The following is a 23,964-nucleotide window of genomic DNA, read 5'->3' on the forward strand; positions in this document are numbered from 1 at the left end:
TGGAAGCATTCCCAAGGGCGTGATAGACCCTGTTTAGCCATGAAACATTGCATTGCAGGGGGTTGGACTAGATGACCTTTGGGTCCCTTCCAACTCTAAGATTCTATGAAAATATTTTCTGCTGTTCTAGGCTGCATAGTGTCCAAATCAAGAGAAGTCAGAGTACCAGTGGCGTAGCGTGGGTTGTCAGCACCCGGGGCAAGGCAAGTAATTTGCGCCCCCTAGCCCGTGGATTTGCGCCCCCTAACCCGTGGATTTGCGCCCCCTAACCCTAACCCCCAGATGTTGCGCCCGGTGCTGCCGGCCCCCCCTGCACCCCCCCACGCTACGCCACTGCAGAGTACCACTCTATTCTGCCTTGGTCAAACCAGACCTGGAGTACTGTGTTCAGTTCTGGGCACCACAATTGAAGAAGGATATTGACACAGAGGTGTCTTCCCCTTAGGGCCTAGTGGCTCATTGCGCCAGGGCGCCGGCCTCTCAGGGGCGCCCCAGCGAGGTGGGGGAGCTGTGCGGCTTTGCCGGCGGCCTCCTCTTCCCCTGCATGCCGCCAGATGGTTGGCGAGGTGCAACGAGCCACTAAGGCCTATGGCTCCTCCTCCTCCGCCGCCACCTCCTCTCCCTCGGCCGCGGGAATCCCCTCAGTCGCTGCCCACCGAGCCGCTGTTGTCTGAGGGAGTGGCGGGAGCGGTGGCGGCGGGAGCGGCTCCTGAGAGGCCTCCTCTGCGTCACTGGTGCCCGCCGCCCCACCACCACCACTCCCCGGGGCACAGGCGGCAACATGGCAACTGCCTTCTGCTCCTCAGGCCGCTGGGCAGCAGTGATAATGCCGGTAGCGGGCTGTCATTGGCAGGCAGCAGAGGAGGAGCCCCGGAGCTTTGCAAGCGAACGCAGGGTTCCGGTGGTCTGGCCAGCCACGCCGCAGCTACCACATTGGCGATGTCTTCTGTGGGTGGCGATTCCCTGGGCTGTGAGGTGGTCCGCAAGTTGGGCCTCGAATTCTAAATTCTGGGAAAGGGAGGGGGCGCTGGAGGGATCTTTGCGCCACAGCGCCGGATGTGCTTAAGACGGCTCTATATTGACAAGTTGGAATGTGGGCAAAGAATAATAATAATAATAATAATAATAATATCTTTATTGTCATTGCCCCCTTCGGGGACAACGAAATTACTTGACTGCTCCATAAAAACACTAATTAAACAATACAGTATAATACAGCAAGGGAGATTAGATGACTTTCAAAGTCTGGGCTTCCCATTCAGGGCCGAGATCGCTCTGGAGAAGAAGCTGTTCTTAAGACGGCTCGTTCTTGTCTTCATCGTCCTGTATCTCCGTCCCGATGGCAAGAGCTCGAAGAGACAGTGACCAGGATGCGATGGATCTTTTACTATGTCCAGTGCCTTCCTATGGCACCTTGTGGCATAAATCTGCTCTAAGGTGGAGAGTGGGCAGCCAACAATGCTCTCTGCTGCCTTAACAACCCTGCGCAACCCCATCCTGTCCTGGGTAGTACAGCTTCCGTACCACACACATAAGCCATAAGTGAGCACGCTCTCAATGGCACAGTGATAGAAGGCAAGCAGCAGTTTCTGCGGAAGATGGTTTTTCCTTAGTATTCTCAAAAAGTACAGTCTCTGCTGCGCCTTCTTCACAAGCCCCCTTGTGTTGACACTCCAGGACAGATCCTCTTGTAATTCAATGCCCAAAAATCTGAACGTTGTTACCCTCTCCACACAGACCCCATCAATCAAAAGTGGCTGGACATTGCTCTTCTGTCTCCTGAAGTCCACCACAAGCTCCTTTGTCTTCCTTGTATTTATGAGCAAGTTGTTAGCTCTGCACCACTCTGTTAGCCGCTCCACCTCATCTCTGTAATCCGTTTCACCCTCCCTTTCATGGATGAGCCCAATCACGGTTGTGTCATCTGCAAATTTAACAACCCTATTACTAGGGTGAGTAGCGACACAATTGTACGTGTAGAGAATATAAAGGAGCGGACTGAAGGGCAGCCAAGATGATCAAGGGTCTGGAAATCATGCCTTATGAGGAATGGTTGAAGGAGCTGGATATGTTTAGCCTGGATAGGAGGAGACGGAGAGGAGATATGATAGCATCTTCAAATATCTCAAGGGCTGCCACATGGAAGATGGAGCAAGCTTGTTTTCTCCTGCTCCGGAGGGTAGGACTTGAAACAATGGCTTCAAGCTACAAGAAAGGAGATTTCGACTAAACATCAGAAAGAACTTTCTGGCAGTAAGAGATGTTTGACAGTGGAACAGCTCTCCCTCAGGAGGTTGTGGACTCTCCTTCCTTGAAGGCTTTCAAGCAGAGGTTGGACGGCCATCTGTCTTGGATGCTTTGGCTGAGACTCCTGCATTTCGACTCTACATTTCTATGATTCTATGGGGACTCAGCAATAATAATAATAATAATTTATTATTTGTACCCCGCCCATCTGGCTGGGCTTCCCCAGCCACTCTGGGCTGCTTCCAACAAAGATTAAAAAGACATTAAAATGTCACACATTAAAAACTTCCCTGAACAGGGCTGCCTTCAGATGTCTTCTAAAGGTCAGTTAGTTGTTTTTCTCTTTGACATCTGGTGAGAGGGTGTTCCACAGGGAGGGCGCCACTACCGAGAAGGCCCTCTGCCTGGTTCCCTGTAACTTGGCTTCTCGCAGTGATGGAACTGCCAGAAGGCCCTTGGCACTGGACCTCAGTGTCTGGGCAGAACAATGGGGGTGGAGACACTCCTTCAGGTATACTGAGCCTTTGAGGCCGTTTAGGGCTTTAAAGGTCAGCACCAACACTTTGAATTGTGCCCAGAAACGTCCTGGGAGCCAATGTAGGTCTTTCAAGACCTGTGTTATGTGGTCTCGGCAGCCGCCCCCAGTCACCAGTGTAGCTGCCACATTCTGGATTAGTTGTAGTTTCCAGGTCACCTTCAAAGGTAGCCCTTTGAATGGAGGGAAAACCTTGCGTTAGGCTGCCTTTAAATGCACAGGGCCAGGAGAACAGGCTCACTGCTTTTTGACTTCCCCATCTGGGACGCTTTTGCAATGGGGGAGGGTTTCTTGGGTTTCACCTTGTTTTCCGTCACTGCAGCAAACGTTGGAGTCTCCTCCGGAATTATGACTTGGGCCACTTCCACATTTGGAGGTGGGGGGAGGAGATGTGGGGAAGGTGCAGCAGGGCCCGGCTTACCCCATAACTCGAGGGCTCAAAGCAATGGTTTGGTAGAAGAAGCAAACATGTCCGACGACTGGGGAGATTACACCGATTACATAGAGGTACGTAACTCTCCCTCCGTCTAGCAACAGGGATAGCTCCCTGCTCTGCCAACGTTTGGGGTTTTAAAAACTGGCCCTGCTCCTCTGCCTTTAAGCTAGGGTGAGCCGGTGGGGAGTTGAGAAAAACTGACCCTGCACCTTTAATAGCGATGCAGAAGAGGCAGGTATAGCTTGTTGCTCAGGGCACCCTGTCAAAATCACCTCTTCTACAACATGCCAATTAAAAGCACAGGAGCCCATGTCCTGTTTGTCACTTGGCCACCTTTAAGAGCAGGCTGAGACACAACGTTAGCAATGTTCACACACACACACACACACACTCGCAGACGCCCGTTTACCTGGGGTTGGCTCGGAATAAGAAAGCTGTTTCCCAAATTGTGAAGGGTTGCCAACTTTTTTTCAGCCAGGGCTCTTCTGCCTCTCACCAGTGAATTATAGGCTGGAACCCATTCGTTCAGCACCTGCTTAAAGTCCTCCCTTATCAGTGGGACTCCAGGCATGGCTATTTTGGGTTGGATCCTGTGCCTTTGTTGCCGGGGGTGGGGTGGGGAGTGCTAACCTTTTCGGGGCTGGCTGACACATCGGCCCAGGGTCAGTCCTGGGTGTGGGGATGAGGGTGTCACACATTAAATTTGGGGGGGGGGCTTGGTGAGAACATGTGGAGTCCTCAAGGCAGCCTACCAAAAGGTTTTCCCACCGACGACCCAAACTCTTTGATAGATTTCCCTCCCCCCCCCTCATCCATTCATTGTTAAATATGGTAAATAAAGTTGAAGTTAAAATTTGGTGTGTGGGGGGGTGACAAAAACAAAACCAAACCTCTCTTCTTTACATTCCAACTCAGAATTTTTATAATTCATTCATAGTCGAATCTGGTAAATAAATAAATAAATAAATAAATAAATAAATAAATAAATAAATAAATAAATTCGAAGTTTGAAATTTGGGAGGGTGACCCCCCCCAACCTTTTTACATTACAAGAACAGGGACTCACTGTCTGTGAAAAAAATGAAAAAATGAAGATGTTTAATGGACACATTTTGATGGGACTGGGGAGGGCATATATAGGATCTAGGTCAGCAAACGTCGCCGTTATTTTAATCAACATTTTGTTTGTGTTGTATGTGTATGACGCAGTGGAGGGCTGGGCGGAGGCAGCCAAAAAGCTTTCTGCATCTTGACCCCATAGTAGGGGACTCTCAGGAGCAGACAGTTTTATTAAAAGCTGAAATAAAAACGGCGACACATTTTTGGTGGCGGTGGGGAATGTCTTGAGTGACCACGAAAAAACCCTTTTGTGGCGCCAGATGCAACCCACAGATCAGCTGCTGCTGCTCCTGCGTTTGCAACCAAACCTTTGAAAATTACGAAACCCAGTGGCTTTGTCCCGAATTCAAAAAACGTGCCGTGAATTTGTGTTTCCCTTCCATTTCTTCAGGACGGGCGAGTTGAATCCCCAGAGATTCCCCAGCTCACTGTCTCCCTCTCTCCTTTCTAGTACCCCACGGGCTACCCCGAAATTGACCCCGGCACGGCCCCCTGCACACAAGATGAGGTGGGCTCCTTCTCTCGTTATTTTGGCCCGGCGGTTTTCTCCGTGGCCTTTGTGGTGGGCTTGGTCGGCAACGGCCTGGTGCTGGCCATTTTGGGCCGGCGCCCTTGCCCTTGGCTCTTCGCGGACTGCTACCTCTTCCAGATGGCCGTCGCGGATCTGCTGCTAACCTTCACTCTCCCTTTCCGCGCCGTCCAGTTCACCCAAGGCTGGGTGTTCGGCGAAGTCTCCTGCAAGCTCGTGGGAGCCATTTCCACCGTGAACAGCTACAGCACCGTCTTCCTCCTGACGTGCCTCAGCGTGGAACGCTACCTGGTCATCATTCACGCCATGCAGCTCCACCACCTCGTGAAACTTCCCCACACCTACGTCCTCTCCTCCCTCGTGTGGATCGCCTGCTTCGGCCTGTCTGTGGTGGACCTCCATTTCCGTTCCGCGACCTACGCGCCGCAGGCCGGGGCCGTCATCTGCCACCTGAGATTCGACGCCGGGCAAGCAGAGTCTTGGCGGTTGGGACTGCGCTTGGTCTCCTTCCTCTTCGGCTTCTTCTTGCCTCTCCTGGTAATGGCGGTCTGCTATTTCCGTGTCTTCCATCGCCTGCGCCAAGCCAGCATCTTCTGCAGGCACCAGGCCGTGCGTATCCTGCTGGTGATTCTGGTTCTCTTCGTCCTCTGCTGGGCGCCCTTCCATGGATTCATCTTTGTGGACAGCCTGCAACGCCTGGGTCACGTGGCCCGAGACTGCGCCAGGGAGAAGATTCTGGATTTTGGGTTGCTTTTCACTGAGAGCATGGGTCTGGTCCACTGCTGCCTCAACCCCCTGGTGTATGCCCTCATGGGGGTCAAGTTCCAGAGAGAGCTTTCCATGTTGTTCCGTTGTCGGGACAGGGATGTAGAGCGCCAGCGCAGGATCTCCGACTGGGAAGTCAGCCAAGCCACAGAGCACACCATCACCCGACCCATAGACTATTCCATCATGATGTGAGCATTAGGGGCGAGAGGAAGGCTTATTCAGAGCACCAGATCTCTTTCCCAAAGAACTGGAACCCCAGGAGAGAGAGAAAAATCACGGTTTGTTAAGTACAGTGGTACCTCGGGTTACATACGCTTCAAGTTACAGACTCCGCTAACCCAGAAATATTACCTCGGGTTAAGAACTTTGCTTCAGGATGACAACAGAAATCGTGCTCCGGTGGCACGGCAGCAGCAGGAGGCCCCATTAGCTAAAGTGGTGCTTCAGGTTAAGAACAGTTTCAGGTTAAGAACGGAGCTCCGGAACGAATTAAGTTCTTAACCCGAGGTACCACTGTATAGCAATTTAATTCACTGAAATTGTAAATGCTTGTTGTATACATTTGCTATGTGTCTAAATTGGATTGGTTCATAACGGAGTTCTGGTGGTTCTCGTGTGATTGGCTAGCGTTGGTCACATGGGAGGTATCCGATGAAGGAGAGACTCTTTTATGCGAAGCACGAGGACTGTGTGTTAGAATCCACTGTCAACACTGCTAAGTGGAGTAGAGTGCAGGCGTGCTTCTGCTTGAAAGAAAGAGAGTAAAGCTGCAGGAAAAAGTAAAAGTGGGAAACTCTCATAGGCGCTGTGGCTGTAAATATGATGTTTTCTTTCATTTATAACTGTAAGTTTCTGCAAGTAAAGTTTTTGAATGTTAAAGTCTGGACATGGGTTTGATTTCCAAATAAGGATGTCCATTAGATATACAATTTGAGCTTCTTAGCTTTGATTTCGCTACTCTTACTTCAACATGGTTATGGTGGAAATCAATATTTAGTATCATTCATTGGTTTATAGATATATAATATAGATCAGGGGTAGGCAACCTAAGGCCAGGAGGCCAATCGCCTTCTTAATCTGGCCAGCGGACAGTCTGGGAATCAGTGTGTTTTCACATGAGTAGAATGTGAAATGCATCTCTGGGTTATTTGTGGGGCATAGGAATTCGTTCATATTTTTTTCCAAAATATAGTCTGGCCCACCACATCCCTGTCTGAGGGATGGTGGACTGGCCCACAAATGAAAAAGGTTGCTGACCCCTGATATCGATAGACAGATGACAGACAGACAGACAGACAGATAAATCCCAGAGACAAAGTCTAATTTCTTCAGCCTGTCTCTTCCCCTCCTTCTGCGTCTTATCAGAGGCCGGGTGGAGAAAGGGAAACCTCCCCCAAAGTGGAAGGCTCCAGCCTTGCAACAGCTTCAAAGGTGGTTACAAAACACCAAGCACGCAACTGACATCACCCTCACAGGAATTACCGTAATGATCACGTCCTGTCTTGGTCAGAGGAAGTCGATTGTGCACCCCCCCCCTCATCCTGAGAAGCAGGTTTCGTCATCACCCTTCAAGGTGTTCGGTTTGCGGAGATATCTCTGAATCCTTAACTGCTGATTGCCACTTCCCCCTCTCTCCTTGGCCTGATCCTGTGCCTTTAAACACCACCCCAGAAACGTAGGGATGCCGCAGGTGAAGAAGCCTTGTCTTGTAGGAGCAGCTTTAGCTACCGAATGCCATGTGTCTACTGTGACAACTTGAGCAACAAGGATTGCACACCTCCTACTGTTGGACCCGTGTCTTGTCTTGGTAATGGACTGGATTACAGCCAACAAACTGAAGCTCAATCCAGATAAGACTCAGGCTCTGTTGGTGGGTGGTTCCCTAGACCAGGTGGCTGGGAGGTCGCCTGCTCTTGATGGGGTTACACTTCCTCTGAAGGAGCAGGTTCGTAGCTTGGGGGTCCTCCTGGATCCTCTGCTGTCGCCCGAGGCTCAGGTGGCTTCAGTGGCCCAGAGTGCCTTCCATCAGCTTCAGCTGGTGGCCCATCTACGCCCCTATCTGGACAGGGACAGCCTAACTCCTGTTGTCTATGCTTTGGTAACCTCAGGGTTAGATTGCGTGTTTGGACCTTTTAACCTCCCCCTTAAATAAATTCACTCAAATTTTGGTTTGGTTTTTGGCAGAATTTAGGCCACAACTTTATTGATTACAGAAAGTGACTGGTTGCATAGGCTCTGGTTCGACTAGCTCCCTGCACCGTGGCAGGTAGCGCTGACCCTGGGTACCAGCATAGGTCAGCCAAGGATGAACACCTGGAACAGTTGAAAGCCGGGAACAGACTATGTCCACCACCCAGATGTCCCCCTGGACTCAGGCACGGGCACAACCCCTCTCAGGGTTGACCAAACTATTGAGTCCCTGGATTCTTTTAACGGAATACCCTTCACATAGGGATGGCGAGAGCATTCCCCCATCCCTAACACCTGAAACAGAGCCTATCCGCAACCTTGCAAGTTGTGACGATTTGCTATGCGGCAGGCGAAACCCAAATGGCAACAGCTAATCAGCCAAGTGGGGAAAGTTCCTGCCATGCCCCTGTCCCAACGACAGACGACACACGACGGCACAGCAAGGTCAAGCGCAAGCCCTAAATATAGGGAGAGGTGGGCGGGTGTTCTGATGCAGTGGCCCAAAGAGGAAGCTCAGGGTCATGTGCATGGGCAAAAAAAGGTCCCTCGATCCGTTTAGCTAGCGTCCCGTTGGCCTGATTAAATCCAGCATCAAGGGACCTACCAATAGGGTGTTGTGGCTATCCAATCGTACCCACCCACAACACAGGGTTTGGTTGTCAGGTCGCACGGCAACACATGCCCTCTTTGAGGGAGGACACAATTTACTGCAATGCGTTATACGTAGGGCTGCCTCTGAAAACAGTTTGGAAACTTCAGCTAGTGCAGAATTCAAAGGCCAGATTGCAAGACTTATTTGAGCACATTACACTGATCCTGGTCCGACTGCACTGGCTGCCAATTACCGTATTTTTCGCCCCATAGGGTGCACCGGCCCATAGGGCGCACCTAGTTTTTTGGGGGGAAATAAAGAGCCTATCTGCAACCCCAGCCCCCAGAACAGGCTGCTATCCGCAAGCCTGGGGAGACCGGCCGACTTCCCGCCGGTCTCCCCAGGTTTGCGGATATCTGCCCGAAGCCCGGGGCACACTGCACAGCGCGCCCCAGGCTTCGGGATACAGGCTGCTATCCGCAAGCCTGGGGAGACATGCGGGAAGTCGCGCCGGTCTCCCCAGGCTTGCGGATATCTGCCCGGGGCGCGCTGCTCAGCGAGCCCCAGGCTTCAGGATGCAGGCTGCTATCCGCAAGCCTGGGGAGCCCGGCGGGAACTCCCACGGGCTACCAAGGCTTGCGGATAGCTTCCTGAAGCCTGCAGAGCGAGAGGGTTCGGTGCGCACCGACCCCTCTCACTCTCCAGGCTTCAGCGAAAGCCTGCATTCGCCCCATAGGACGCACACACATTTCCCCTTCAGTTTTGGAGGGGGAAAAGTGCGTCCTATAGAGCGAAAAATACGGTAGTTTCCGGGCCCAATTCAAAGTGCTGGTTTTGACCTATAAAGCCTTAAACGGCTCAGGACTTCAATACCTCAAGGACTGCCCCCTCCCATAGACATCATCTTCCAAGGCCTTTCTTCATGTGCCTCCTCCTTAGAATTGATGCACCACGCTGGGTTCAGGGCTGAGTACCATAATATACGACTTTCAGATATCCTCATACCTTAGGAATTTGTCTGTACCTACCTATCGGCGTTTATTTACCAAAGCCAGACTAAATGTATTTCCCTCGGAAGTTCTAAATGAGAGGCATCCCCTATCAGAATAGACTTTGTTTATGTTCCCAGGACGTCGATTGTACGAAGCATATCCTACTGCATTGTGGGCAATATGAGCAAGCAAGGGGTTAACTGATCAAACCCCTACTGGCAAATTTGCCAGGAAAATCAAAAACCTCCCATATTAAATATCTTTTGGAAGACCGGTCAAATGATATTACACTGGCCGTGGCTAAGTTTCTTTTGGAGGTTATAAGAAACGAAGATGATTATGCCCTAGAACAAACAAAATGACTTCCTTGGTTTCTTCCATCTGTCTGTCTGGTCGTTTTAACTGTATCTAGTTTTGAAATTGTTTTGTGGGTCTTTGGGCCGCAATAAAGTTTTGGTGATGATGAGTACCATAATAAATAAACCTGACAATGAGGTAGGGTGCCCATACTAAGTTTTATTTTTTAAACACAGCAACGTAGTGCAAACTCCTCCTAGACTTTTCCGCTTTCTGATCTTCCCACCAAGTCCATTCCAGTTTTCTACCTGTTGAAGACTTTCTCCCAGCTTTAAATCTTGGGAACTTTAGTTCTGTGATTTCCCTAAGAACTACAGCTCCAAAGAAGGCACGCTTTAGAGATTCTTAGCGTACTCACAAAACTACAATTCCCAATATTGGGCGCCACAGGGTTTTTTGGGCACCAGCTTTCACACTTTTATGCAGGTGGTTTGTTTTGCTGCAGGGAAGATAATCAGATGTGGTCTTTTTTCCTAGATGAGGAACCCCCTTTTCCTTGAAGAAAATCCTCAAGTGTCTCATTCGTTGGCAAGCACCTCTTGGATCCAGGAGTGGTAGTTGCACACTGTTGTGTACACGCCAGGTTTGTTTTTCTGGGCACATCCGGCACCCCAGGACACAACGCCAGTCAGTTTTCCATTACACACCAGAGGCCCACCAGAATCTCCCTGCAGCCAAGAGCAGACAAACAAAACATGACTGTCTGAACTAGAATAAGAGGAGAAACTGAGCCACACAAGAACACACCTCTCTCTCTCTCTCTCTCTCTCTCTCTCTCTCTCTCTCTCTCTCTCTCTCTCTCTCTCTCCTCTCTCCTTAATCCTTCCCTCCATAGGTATCAAGCACATTTTCCCGCAAAATATTAGTTATTTGTGTAGCCGAAGCTGTTACAAAAAATAAAATACATAAAATGGAATAAAATAACATTACATGCTTAAGATAATTATTGAAGCTGGACACTATGTCAGATAAGGGTTTGCTCCCCTAAAGAATTTAACTTGTCATCTGTACAAACTTTTGTTCTTAAAATTACCGCTCTGAAGGCAAGGTAGGCCACAAGGATTAGAGATTAATCTGTCGATTTTGGTTTCTCTCACTTTCTCACTTCTCCAATCCTAAATTGAGTTTTCCACATTTCGGAAGCAATTTGCAGTAATAATAATAATAATAATAATAATAATAATAATAATAATAATAATAATAATAATTCCTAGAGAAAATTGGTGAGCTTTTTAGCGCAAATTTCTCCTAATGTATGTTTTTTGCAGTTCTGACAAATATGCACACTTTTTGCAAGCTGTGCTCCCTAATATAATGCTATTTTCAATGCTATTTTCACCAAAGTGTGCCTTTTAACGGACACTTTGTGTGCATTTTTGTTTGGACAAGTGCAGCACAAAATTCAGAGATGTGCGAACTTCGAAGGATAACTGCATTACAGTTCCCATATTGCTTTGAAAGGTACGGATTAAGTAGTTTCTCATGCAAGGAGAGGAACATCAGAGAGAAAGTGTTACGTGTTGTTCATGATGAGCTGATTTCATCATGTTTCAAGGAATGGATCAAGAAGTGATGTGCAAATGGCTTTAGATACCTGTTAGGTCCATAAATTACCATACAGCATATATTCAACACCAAAAAAAACAGCGACCATTTGTTATTGACAAAGGACAGCTGGACATATAAAGGGCCCCATTACATGATTCAGTAGCTTAGGGCCTCATCAAACCTAAATCCAGCCCTGCCGACAGGGCTTCTCCTTTCCCCGCTTCCCACCCCACCCCCCAGTTCAAGAAGCCCAGTTTCCCTCTTACCTGGCAAGAGTCTTTGCCGCCCTCTATGTAGCCAGCACAAAACATGTTTTTAGTGATGCGGCCAGGATAGGAAGTCTGGCAGGCAGAGGAGGACAGAATCGGCAACTTCAGGCATTGCAGTTTGTCTGGGTATTCGACTGGGGAAAGAACAAAGGTGCGTCTCAGTTAGGGATGGTGTGAATCTGACCTTTTCGGCTCCCCAGTCATAAGTTCAGCTCTTCACAATTCCATGCCGGTTTGCCACGGTTATTATTTTGTAAAGAAGGGTCTCAGGGCAATATCTGGTACACAGGCTGAGACCCTATCTGCTTGTGGACTGTCTCGCCAGAGTGGTGCATGCTCTGGTTATCTCCCACTTGGACTACTGCAATGCGCTCTACGTGGGGCTACCTTTGAAGGTGACCCAGAAACCACAACTAATCCAGAATGCGGCAGCTAGACTGGTGACTGGGAGCGGACGCCGAGACCACATAACACAGGTCTTGAAAGACCTACACTGGCTCCCAGTACGTTTCCAAGCACAATTCAAAATGTTCCTGCTGACCTTTAAAGCCCTAAACGGCCTCGGCCCAGTATACCTGAAGGAGCGTCTCCACCCCCATTGTTCTGCCCGGACACTGAGGTCCAGCACTGAGGGCCTTCTGGCGGTTCCCTCGCTGCGAGAAGCCAAGTTACAGGAAACCAGGCAGAGGGCCTTCTCAGTAGTGGCACCCGCCCTGTGGAACGGCCTCCCACCAGATGTCAAAGAGAAAAACAACTACCAGACTTTTAGAAGACATCTGAAGGCAGCCCTGTTTAGGGAAGCTTTTAATGTTTAATAGGTTATTGTATTTTGGTGTTCTGTTGGAAGCCACTCAGAGTGGCTGGGGAGACCCAGCCATATGGGCAGGGTATAAATAATAAATTATTATTATTATTATCGTGAGGGATAAACGCCGTACCTCCTGAAGTCCGAGTGTTCCCCCAGCCTGAGACGAGGCAGTCCTCTCCTGCACTGGGGCAGCTTGGGGAAATGTCAATGGGCTGGACAAAGGCGTTGAAAGTGACCGGCTGCGAGAGTTTGATCAGCATGAAATCGTTGTCCGTGGTCCGCGCATCGTACCCAGGGTAGCGGATAGCTTTCTCCACCTGGATGTGCTGTTCAGTACCTTCCTCCTGGTTGGTGTCATGCTCCCCAAGGTGGGCCATGAGAGTCCGGGGGCTGGAGAGAGAGAGAGAGAGAGAGAGAGAGAGAGAGAGAGAGAGGGAGAGACACTTTGGTGTGAACTCAGAGTGATTCACAGTAAACCTTCTCGAGAGCAAATAACCACAAAGCCAGAAGCAGGCAGGTCGTGATTTTAACCCGGCCTCAACCTTGTGCTCCATCCAGAACCTGTGTTTTTAAAATCACGGCTCAAAATCATGCTATCAAAAATACTTTAAAATCACGCCATCAAAAATATGTAAGAGAGCAAAAGCAACAAAGAGGGGCTCTCTGAGCCTGCGCAGAGTGCCTTTCCTGCACCACTACTTCATACCTGCCAAGTGCCCCAGGAAAAATGGGACACCCTGATTTTTTCCGCGCAGCAGCCAGCCTGCTTATATAGAGCTCCACTACAATGCAACAGTAACCATTTTCTGTAACTATCCAATCACTGAATGTCGCTTTCAATCCCTTATTTGCATATGTGGACCTGAGTGAAAACTATCTACAGTATCCCCCTGCTGGCCCAGGGTGAGAACTTCAGTACATAACAAAAAATATATTTTGCTATCACCTGACCCACTGGGCCAGCCAAAGTCCTCTCTGATGCCTTATCCAAATAGCGTCCAGCATGCATGGTAAGTTTTCCAATCGGCAGATGATTGTCTTTTAAAGAAAAGTTATTTGAATGTCTCCCAGTTTCTTTATGGGAAATAGAGAGAGCAATATGGGGTGTGACTTTGAAGCAGATTCTATGAAAGTTCTGGACCCCAAACTGTTGTTTTCTAAGTGTACACATCTGGCTTTCCCCAATATACTGCCAGTTCTGTAACTCAAGTTGAATACCCCTGCCAAGCCCTTTCTGCCCCAAGGAGTCTGTAACGCAGCCATGCTTGCTTTTTAAAGAATGATCCATGTAAACCCATCGACCCTACACATTAAACTCACGTTTTGTAGCAGTGGGCAGCCGAGATGACCCAGCGGTCATTAATGAGGGAACCGCCACACCACCGGTAACCGGCACCGTAGGTTAAGAAGACTTGCCAAGGCTGGGAGTGAGCCGGACACTCGTATCCTGCGATGATCTTATCGTCGTCATCGTAGCCTTTCAGCGGTGTAGCTGCTGCAGGAAGACAAGCAAGCGTGCAGCGTCAGTGGAGATTGGGGGCTGTCAGTTCCTTCCCCTGGCAGGGGCTCCTGCGCCTTAACACAAATGGCAGGCCTTTGTGCAGCCCAGCAGGGTCTTGAGAAGCCTTCAGATTTTAGGAGTTGTCTGGGCTAGGAAGGCACATGGGTTTCTCTTTTATATACAGTGGTGCCCCGCAAGACGAATGCCTCGCAAAACAAAAAACTCGCTAGACGAAAGGGTTTTTCGGTTTTTGCGTTGCATCGCTAGACGAATTTCCCTATGGGCTTGCTTCGCAAGACGAAAATGTCTTGCAAGTTTGTTCGCTTTTTTCTTAAAGCCGCTTGAAGAGGCGCAGTTGCGACGGACCGTGCTTCGCAAGACGAAAAACATCGCAAGACGAAAAGACTCGTGGAACGAATTAATTTCGTCTTGCGAGGCACCACTGTAGATTTTTTATTAGTTTTCAACATATCATTTCCAACAATAATTAAGCGTACAGTACTTTAACATCTTATACAATTTTTTGACTTCCATCAATCACATCTGAAAATTTTCCAGTCTATTCACTAAATATACATTTCTTACTTCCACAATTACATTTAACTCATAACTAATATCACTATTCTTTCTCTACTTTGCAATGCTTCGTACATTTCTCCTTAGAAAACTTCTTGTAGTCCTGCTAGCGTAATTTGTTGATTACAGTTGCTCTTCAAATAGTTCTTATATTTCTTCCAATCTTCTGTAAATCTCTGGTCCCGCAGGATTCGAATCCTTCCTGTCATTTTATCTAATTCTGCATAATCCATTAATTTTGTCTGCCATTCTTCTTTCGTCAGAATTTCTTCTTGCTTCCATTTCTGGGCTAATAATACTCTTGCCGGCAGATGGGTTTCTCAAGCAACATGCAGGTCACAGCACATGGCGAGTGTGCAATGTTTCGCATGCCCCACAAGTGTCCTGGAAAATCCCGGACATCCCGTTTGTTATTACGAGAGAAATGATATATAATGAGATGAAAAAGATGTTGAAATATACATTTATTAATAAACCAGAAGCGTTTTTACTTGGCATTGTAGGACATGATATAAATAGACAGGATTGTAAGTTGTTTTTATATGCAATGACGGCGGCAAGAATATTATTGGCGCAAAAATAGAAACAAGAACTACCGACGAAAGAAGAATGGAGGATGAAACTGATGGACTGTGCAGAGCTAGATGAACTAACAGGAAGGATTCGAAACCTGCGGGACCAGAGATTCTCAGAAGACTGGAGTAAATATACGAACTATTTGAAAAGTAATTGCAATGAAGAGATTACGCTAGTAGGATTGCGAGAAGTTTTGTAAGGAGGATTATGTGAAATATTGCAAAAACACTATGAAGAGAATTATTAGTTAGTGATAATTAAGAGTAATAGAAAAATTAGAAAATGCAGAATAAGTGATAAAAACAGAAAATCACCAGAGGAGCTGACGGAAGTCAAAAACATTGTATAAGATAAGAAATTCTGTTATATGAATGTTGGAAACGATATGTTAAAAAAACCAATAAATATATTTTTTTAAAAAAGAAGAAAGAACAGCGGTCATTTTGGTTGCCACAATCTCACATGATTTCTTGTTGCAATTCTCTCCCCCACCACGTGTGGCTTTTTGGGGGCTGCGATCTTGCATGGCGCCCCAACACACACGTTTGTGAGCATGGTGCCTTAAAAAAACCCCACCTTTTGGGGGGAGGGGACCATGATGTGAAATTGTGCGAGATTGCAGCGACCAAAATGGCCGCCACGCTCTAGCAATGAAAAAAGGGGAAGATGTTGCCTCAGAAGATGTCGGCCTGGATTTTGCCTTCAAAGTGTTGGAGGGTATGAAACTATGGAGGGGCTACAGATGCGTGGTGGGCAGAAATACAAAGATGGGAGACTGAAAGTGATCGGAGATGGAGATGTAAGGAGGAGGACCCACATACTCAGCGACTACTACTAGGCTAGCCATGATGGCTAAGCTTTACTCCATGGTTGGAAGAAGGAGTAGGCCTCTGAATGCTGGTTGCTAGGAATCACAAGAGTGGTCTTGTGCTCAGATTCCTCTTGAGAAATTCCCATTGGGTCATCCGGTTGGCCCCCATGGGAACTGGATCCTGGCTGATCAAACAGATGTTCAGATATTCTTAAGAACCCCATCGCAGCTTTGGCCTGAGACCCCCAACAAAACCACAACCATGAGCTGTCGGTCTGTAGCCAAATGTGCAAAGCCCTCAGCCTCAGACCATTTAGCTGCCCGAGTCATGGAGGGGGTTCCCATGACCACGTTAGACTCCTGGCCGTGCAGTTCCTTCATTCTTATATAAAGTGTTGTTGTTGTTGATGCAAAACATGAGATCAATCCCTAATGCTCTCTATAGGTGAAGGAAATTAAAATTGAATTGAAATACTTTATTGTCACTTGTACAACTTGTATACAGCGAGGTTACACAAGCACCCCTCACTCAGCTCTCTTAGTCTTAATTCCCCTCATTTACTGATACACACCCACCAAACCCGAAAGTCAGTTGCCCTGTTGTTATATTTTCATTCAGCCGCCTAACAGCCCACGGATAGAAGCTGTTCTTTTCTCTGTTGGTGCGACTAATCATGCTTCTATATCTTCTGCCTGAGGGCAGGAGATCAAGAAAGTGCCGGCCAGGGTGTGAATCATCCCTGAGAATTTTCCTCACTCTCCTGAGGCAACCTTCTTCCGCTGTTTCATCCAGCGGCTTCACGGGACAGCCCATAATATATTGTGCTGTATTCAACACCCTCTTTAGGCAATTCCTATCAGTTGGTGTCAAACCAGCGTACCACACCGCGATGCAGTATGAAAGGACACTTTCTATTGTTGACCGGTAGAAGGAGATCATCAAATGTTGATTGACATCGTTATTTCGCAATATTCTGAGGACATAGGGAATGCCCCTATCTGGCAACATTGTCTCAGATGTTAGGAAGGGGCTTGGACTAGATGACACTTGGGATCCCTTCCAACTCTATGATGCTAAGCTTCAGCATCTTAAAAAGCAGAGACATCACCTTGCCAACAAAGGTCCGTATAGTTCAAGCTATGGTTTTCCCAGTAGTGATGTATGGAAGTGAGAGCTGGACCATAAAGAAGGCTGATCGCCGAAGAATTGATGCTTTTGAATTATGGTGCTGGAGGAGACTCTTGAGAGTCGCATGGACTGCAAGAAGATCAAACTTCTCCATTCTGAAGGAAATCAGCCCTGAGTGCTCACTGGAAGGACAGATCCTGAAGCTGAGGCTCCAAGACTTTGACCACCTCAGGAGAAGAGAAGACTCCCTGGAAAAGACCCTGATGTTGGGAAAGATGGCGGGCACAAGGAGAAGGGGACGACAGAGGACGAGATGGTTGGACAGTGTTCTCGAAGCTACCAGCATGAGTTTGACCAAAATGTGGGAGGCAGTGGAAGACAGAAGTGCCTGGCGTGCTCTGGTCCATGGGGTCACGAAGAGTCAGACATGACTAAATGACTAAACCACAACAACAAGCTTCAGGAGAGAGAGAGAGAGAGAGAGAGAGATCTTACCTGCCACACCCAGGAGAACTGCCAACAGGAAAATTGCCATTGTGTCACAACGAGACAGAACAGTGGTCACCCTGGATCCTTTATATTTTAGCCATTGCCTCCCCTTATCTCACAGCTGCTCAGTTGACAGGCCAAAAATAGAAAGAACGGCCCCCACTATCTACGTTTTGAGGGAAATAGTTGTCGGTTCCACCTGACACATTCCCTGGATGGGAATTTTAAAATAACCCAGGACGGCACACCCTGTTCTAAAAGCAGTCAAGGTAACGTAGGCCTTAAAGCGAAGGGTTGTTTCTTCTTCCTCCTTCTGCTGTCCGTTCTCAGCATTCAGGCTTCCATGGACTATTTGCTAAATGGCAGTCACTGCTGGACAGAGCAATCCAAACTATAGGCAACTGAGGCAAATGGAGTTTCAAATTCAGGAGATGTTGGGTCCTCCTGGCTAAACTGGGGCTGTGCTGGTGTAAATTCAGCTGGCTTAAACCCCTCAAATGGGACATCCGGGAGGACTTGCACCAGTTCCAATCCTCCCTCACTTCAGCCATGTGGACCTAGTAACCCGTGAAAGAGGGCTGGGAAACTGTGGCCCTCCAGATGTTGATGGACTCAGGTATAGCAGCTTGGCCCTGCAACTGTGACCTTTGCGCCTCAATCTGTGGGTGCCCGGCCCCTTCGTGGGGAATTTTGTGGGTGCTCGGGCACCCAGGACCCCAGGGAGCTGGCATCTATGGATGGACTCATCTGTCACCTGGGAGATGGAGCAAACTTGTTTTCGCCTGCTCTGGGAGTCCACGTCATCTTTCCTGCCACACACAACACTTCACTCCGATTGTGATGGTGAACAGGCTGGCCGATGTGAGCAAACAAAGCTATTTGCAGTCAGCTGCCGGCCTTGAATGTTGCTCCACGATCAATGAGCCTCACTCAGGAAAGACTCCTCACTTCCCCCTGAGGGTTGGACTGTCCTGCCATGACTTTTAATAAGTACAGGTTTTTGTCCCCACGCCAAAGAAACGGAAAGGGTCAAGTTTACTCCGACCGCAATTAAATTACCAGTGCTTAATGGGTTGCTAATTTCACCGAAGGACAGCTTGACTGGCGACCCTGGCACGGAAACACAAGGACAAGCTTGTTTGCCAGCAGATGACGGTCTGGGCTTGGCAGGTGAAGTTTCTGCACCTTGCCAAGTTAAACACACTTCAAAGGCACCTGTCTGGGAAAAATATGTACCCTCAGAGCAGGGGCAAATTTCTGAGGGGGTCAGGGAACAAATAGTATTTGGCTGCAAGCTGTAAGATATCCCAACGGCAATCTCACACACATGCCATGTTTGAAAGCTGGTTTAAACTAACCACAATTACCTTGAATTTCTGCTTAACCCTCAAGAAAGAAAGGCATTTTCGCTGGCCAGCTTTAATTCATGTCCATTCAACCTCCTTTGGGGAAGGTTCTCAGGAAGGGTGGAAGGAGAAAGAACTTGCCCATGTGAAGACCACCTGGTGGAAACCCTTACATATATGGTTCTTCATTGTAAACTATATGCTGATCTCCGCCAGCAATTTCTAGATCAACTCTGTATCCCCCAATGGAAACCAGAGTTGGAGGCCATGCATTTTCTATTACTGGGGAATGATCAGGAGCTCACCAAGTTAGTGGCTAAATATCTCTATTTGGTTTTTTGTCGTTGAAATACACTGCAGACGTCTGATCTCTCCAGAGACCTAGAGATGTGACGATAGACTGCTCTGCCTCCTTTCTTTTAGCACATGTTTTGTGCCACTGGGGAAGTGGTAATTCTGTATTGATTTGTTTTGGTTTAAAATTATTTCTTGAATGCTGGTGCCACAATAGGTAAGAATTTAAAAATACGCACCGGTGTGAAGGTGTTCAGTGCAGATGTGTATGAGTTCACGTGGGTGTGTATTACTTACAAAAGTGTGTGCTTCTCCAAACAGCGCATAACTATGGGAACTCACACCCGGAGGAGGCTGTGAGGGTCACCAACATGGATGGCTTTTTTTAAAAAAAAGGATTGTTGGACAAATTCATAGGGGAGAAAGCTATTGATGGCTTCTAGCTGTGATGGCTCTGCTCTGCTTCCATGGCTTCTGAATACCAGTACAGGAGGGGAGAAGTGCTATTGCTCTCAGATTCTTCTTGTGGGTTTCCCATGGGTGTCAGGTTGACTGCTCTGAGAACAGGATTCTGGGCCAAATGGGCCATTGGGTTGATCCAGGTGAAAGAGGAGAGTGCAAAATATGCGCTGAAGCTCAAAAAAACGAAGATCATGGCCACTGGCCCCATCATCTCTTGGGGAAGAAATGGAGGCAGTGAGAGATTTTACTTTCTTGGGCTCCATGATCACTGCAGATGGTGACAGCAGCCACAGAATTAAAAGACGCCTGCTTCTTGGGAGAAAGGCGATGACAAACCTAGACAGCATCTTAAAAAGCAGAGACATCACCTTGCCAACAAAGGTCCGTATAGTTAAAGCTATGGTCTTCCCAGTAGTGATGTATGGAAGTGAGAGCTGGACCATAAAGAAGGCTGATCGCCGAAGAATTGATGCTTTTGAATTATGGTGCTGGAGGAGACTCTTGAGAGTCCCATGGACTGCAAGAAGATCAAACCTCTCCATTCTGAAGGAAATCAGCCCTGAGTGCTCACTGGAAGGACAGATCCTGAAGCTGAGGCTCCAAGACTTTGGCCACCTCATGAGAAGAGAAGACACCCTGGAAAAGACCCTGATGTTGGGAAAGATGGAGGGCACAAGGAGAAGGGGACGACAGAGGACGAGATGGTTGGACAGTGTTCTCGAAGCTACCAGCATGAGTTTGACCAATCTGCGGGAGGCAGTGGAAGACAGGAGTGCCTGGCGTGCTCTGGTCCATGGGGTCATGAAGAGTTGGACACAAATAAACGACTAAACAAGAACTCTGAGCCCCTTTAACAAAACCACAGCTCCCAGAATCCTTTGCAGGAAGCCATGACTATTCAGTGTGGTACTGTAGCGCTTTAAATGTGTTTGGTGTGAAAATGGCCTGGTTGTAATGAAAAGGGCTGTTCGCTACAGGAGAATAAGAGAACAGGGAATGGAGAAGAGGAGCAGTCAAGTGGTTTCCTGAACTCCGCAATGCACACAAACGGTTTGACCAAACTGCGGGAGGCAGTGGAAGACAGGAGTGCCTGGCGTACTCTGGTCCATAGGGTCAAGAGGAGTCGGACACAACTAAACGACTAAACAACAACAACAACAGGAGCGATCTTCTCCTGTTCTCATGTTCTTATGAGGTGGTCCCACTCGCCCACACTCAGCACCCCTGTCCACAAGTTCCCTGTGAAGAGGGATTGACTGTTAAACCATTCTGGGAATTGTAGCTCTGTAAGGGGGAATAGCGCCCCCCAACAAAGCCCAGCACCCCTAACAAACTACAGCTCCCAGAATTCCTTGAAGGAAGCAACGACTGCTTAAGGAGGTGTCATATTTTACAGATAAGGGGTGCATGTGGCCTTGGGTCCTGGTTGCCTCAAGGACAAGGTGAAGCTTTGTATCCCAGCTCAGTCTTTGAGATCATCTGCAGGAGTGACACTGGTTGTTCCCTGAGCTGGAAAGGCTCATTTAACCAAAAAAGAAAAAAAAAGGAGCCTTTATTGTCATTTGCTCACTGTTGTGAAATTCTCTGGCAATAGAGAAAGCAGGTAACTTCCGTTTCCTGGGGGGGGGGGGAATCTATTCTTTCAGGCCTATGCAGTCAATAAAGAAGACATCTTTCCACAACAGTTAGCTGATTTCTGGTTTTAACTTGGTGTATGTTGTGTTTTTTTTTAATTGTGGAGGTTTATGTAAATCTGTTGCAATCTGCTTTATCTTTTTTGTTTTTTAAAAAAATAGAAGGTAAAGGTAAAGGGACCCCTGACCGTTAGGTCCAGTCGTGGCCGACACTGGGGTTGCGGCACTCATCTCACTTTATTGGCCGAGGGAGCCGGCGTACAGCTTCCGGGTCATGTGGCCAGCATAACTAAGCCACTTCTGGCGAACCAGAGCAGCGCATGGAAACGCCATTTACCTTCCCGCCGGAGTGATACCTATTTATCTACTTGCACTTTGAGGTGCTTTCGAACTGCTAGGTTGGCAGGAGCAGGGACCGAGCAATGGGATTCAAACCGCCGACCTTCTGATTGGCAAGTCCTAGGCTCTGTGGTTTAACCCACAGTGCCACCTGCATCCCTCATTTTTTAAAAAAATAGCTGTTTATAAATATATTTGCTTTAAAAAGAAAAAGAATTAAAGAAGTCTTGGATGCACCAGATGATGGTCTTATTATTTGCAGCGCTGGGTGACCTGAGGTCAAGCCTTAATAAAAAAACATTTTAAGCAGCGCTGACACCAGAGACTAGCAGTTTGTTTATAATTGGTAGTGGCATGGGAGTAAATTTTGAGGGGCAGGAACTTGTCATGAAATCTTCAGAACAGATTACGGGCAACCTCCAGCTCCTGGGCCAAATTAGGCCTGACAGGAATCTTCATATATTTTTCAGGGTGTCACCTGGTGATTGACAAGAGGGCAACCCCACCCGTCTGTCAGTGTGGCCTGTGGAGGAGCTCAGGATTTAGACAGCCTAGATCCTGCTCCTCCCTCCCACCCTATAACCATCAAACCTGTTCCTAGTTAGACTTCAAGGCAACACATCAGGTATTATTATTGCCTGTGGCATGACTGCAGCTGTACAAGTGGTTGCCTGGGAGTAACCTCCATGAAACACAGCGAAGCTTACTTCTCCGACGATATAAGTTCAACTAGCAAAACACACTGGGCTTTAACAAAATATCTTCAGCCAGCTGGAACGCAGCAGCTTTGGCTATTAATTAAACAATCCTGCAGAGAAACATCCACCATCTAAATTGCTATCCTGAAACAGGAGAGCGGTCAAAGGAAAGGGACGACGTACCCAGCCTCTCCTGGGTTATTTCCCAGAATGGCTTTTTTTTCTGTGATAATTTATCACAAACAAGCTTGAAAGCTACAAGGTCATATGTTTTCTAGGACAAGGAGGGTCTGTCCATTACCCCAGTACGCTGGAACATATCCTCACTCTTGTTGTGAAAATAGTCCCAGAGTTCTGTTTCCTCGTACTACACCACTGCAAATTTGTCTCCTAAGCAAACACGGTGGAGATTAAACAGAAAGGCACATGTATTAGTGTCTGCCATGCTACTGGACCATTGAAGGATGTTTCAAAGCTCTCCACAATGGCAAAACCAAGACACCACGCTCTCCAAATTCTTAGGTTTTTAACCATTTATTATTTCGCTTGTGCAATTTTCTCCAAGCCCTTGAGGTGGCGCTAGGCAGCAGAAAATGTTCAAGTGAAGCAATGGAAGCCTCATCGGTGAAGATGCAAACATACCTACTGTGGTTTAACTCAGTGTCAGGATCTGGGAAGGTCCCCCCAGGAAACACAACTAAATATCTGTGACAGATGGCCCTCTAAGCTCTGCTTAAAAACCTCCAGTGAAGGAAAGTCCACCACTACTCGTGGGAGTCTGTTCCACTGCCACCAGAAAGTTCTCCCATATGTTTAGTCGGAATCTCCTTTCATGTAAACTTGAAGCCATTGCTTCGGGTCCTAACTTTGGGAGCTGCAGAAAACACGCATGCTCCATCCTCAATGTGCCAGCCCTTGAGATATTTGAAGATGGCTTTGATACCTCCTGTCATTCTCCTCTTCTCCACTCTAAACACACCCAACTCCCTCAACCGTTCCTCATATGGCTTTGTTTCCAAAAGCCTTTATCATCTTGGTCATCCTCCTTTGCACACGTTGCAGCTTGTGCATATCCTCTTTAAATGGTGGTGCCCAGAACTGGACACAGGACTCCAGGTGTGGTTTGACCAAGGCAGAATAGAGCGGGAATATTCCTTCCCTTGATCAGGACACTAGACTGCAGCCTAGAATAGCATTTGCCTTTTTTGCTGCTGCATCACACTGTTGACTCATGTTCAGCTTGTGGTCTATGAAGACCCCTGGATTCCTTTCACATGCACATCTCTCTCTCTCCCCCCCCAATACTATATTTGTACATCTGATTACAGTGGTGCCTCGCAAGACGAAAAGAATCCATTCTGTGATTCTCTTCGTCTAGTGGTTTTTTCATCTTGCGAAGCAAGCCCATTGACGGATTAGCGCTATTAGCGGCTTATCGGTTTATCGGATCAGCTGATAAGCAGCTTAGCGGCTTAGAAAAGGGGGGGAGGGAAAAAACCCTGCAGGAACTCGCAAGACATTTTCGTCTTGCGAAGCAAGCCCATAGGAGATTTGTTTTGCAAAGCACCTCCAAAACGGAAAACTCTTTCGTCTAGCGAGTTTTCCGTCTTGCGAGGCATTCGTCTTGCGGGGCACCACTGTATTTCAAATATAGAAACTTACATTTGTCCCTGTTGAAATGCATAGTCAGAATGCTGAGAATTCTAGCTCCCTCTAACC

The 23,964-nt window shown here is 47.9% G+C and overlaps 2 protein-coding genes across 4 annotated transcripts; one reads left to right on the forward strand and one right to left on the reverse strand.

Moving 5' to 3' along the window:
- Positions 1–3,248: 3,248 nt before the first annotated feature.
- On the forward strand, positions 3,249–6,440 carry LOC308591216 (C-X-C chemokine receptor type 3-2-like). The gene is made up of 2 exons (XM_081201779.1): positions 3,249–3,289; positions 4,789–6,440. Exons 1-2 carry the CDS (start codon positions 3,251–3,253, stop codon positions 5,824–5,826), a joined length of 1,077 nt encoding a protein of 358 aa, XP_081057905.1. The 5' UTR covers positions 3,249–3,250; the 3' UTR covers positions 5,827–6,440.
- A 3,466-nt stretch (positions 6,441–9,906) lies between these two features.
- Positions 9,907–19,500, reverse strand: LOC308590522 (trypsin-like). Of its 3 annotated transcripts, XM_081200647.1 has the most exons (6): positions 18,227–18,550; positions 17,479–17,638; positions 13,711–13,885; positions 12,521–12,780; positions 11,580–11,716; positions 9,907–10,433 (listed from the first exon to the last, which is right to left on the reverse strand). In XM_081200647.1, exons 2-6 carry the CDS (start codon positions 17,516–17,518, stop codon positions 10,284–10,286), a joined length of 762 nt encoding a protein of 253 aa, XP_081056773.1. In that variant the 5' UTR covers positions 17,519–17,638; positions 18,227–18,550; the 3' UTR covers positions 9,907–10,283. The 3 variants fall into 3 exon arrangements, with proteins under 3 accessions (XP_081056773.1, XP_081056774.1, XP_081056772.1); XM_081200648.1 differs by lacking the exons at positions 17,479–17,638; positions 18,227–18,550 and adding an exon at positions 19,455–19,500; XM_081200646.1 differs by lacking the exon at positions 18,227–18,550 and having other exon boundaries at positions 17,479–17,821.
- Positions 19,501–23,964: the final 4,464 nt, after the last annotated feature.

Source organism: Podarcis bocagei (assembly GCF_964188305.1).
Source record: "Podarcis bocagei genome assembly, chromosome: 7".
Classification (NCBI taxonomy): domain Eukaryota; kingdom Metazoa; phylum Chordata; class Lepidosauria; order Squamata; family Lacertidae; genus Podarcis; species Podarcis bocagei.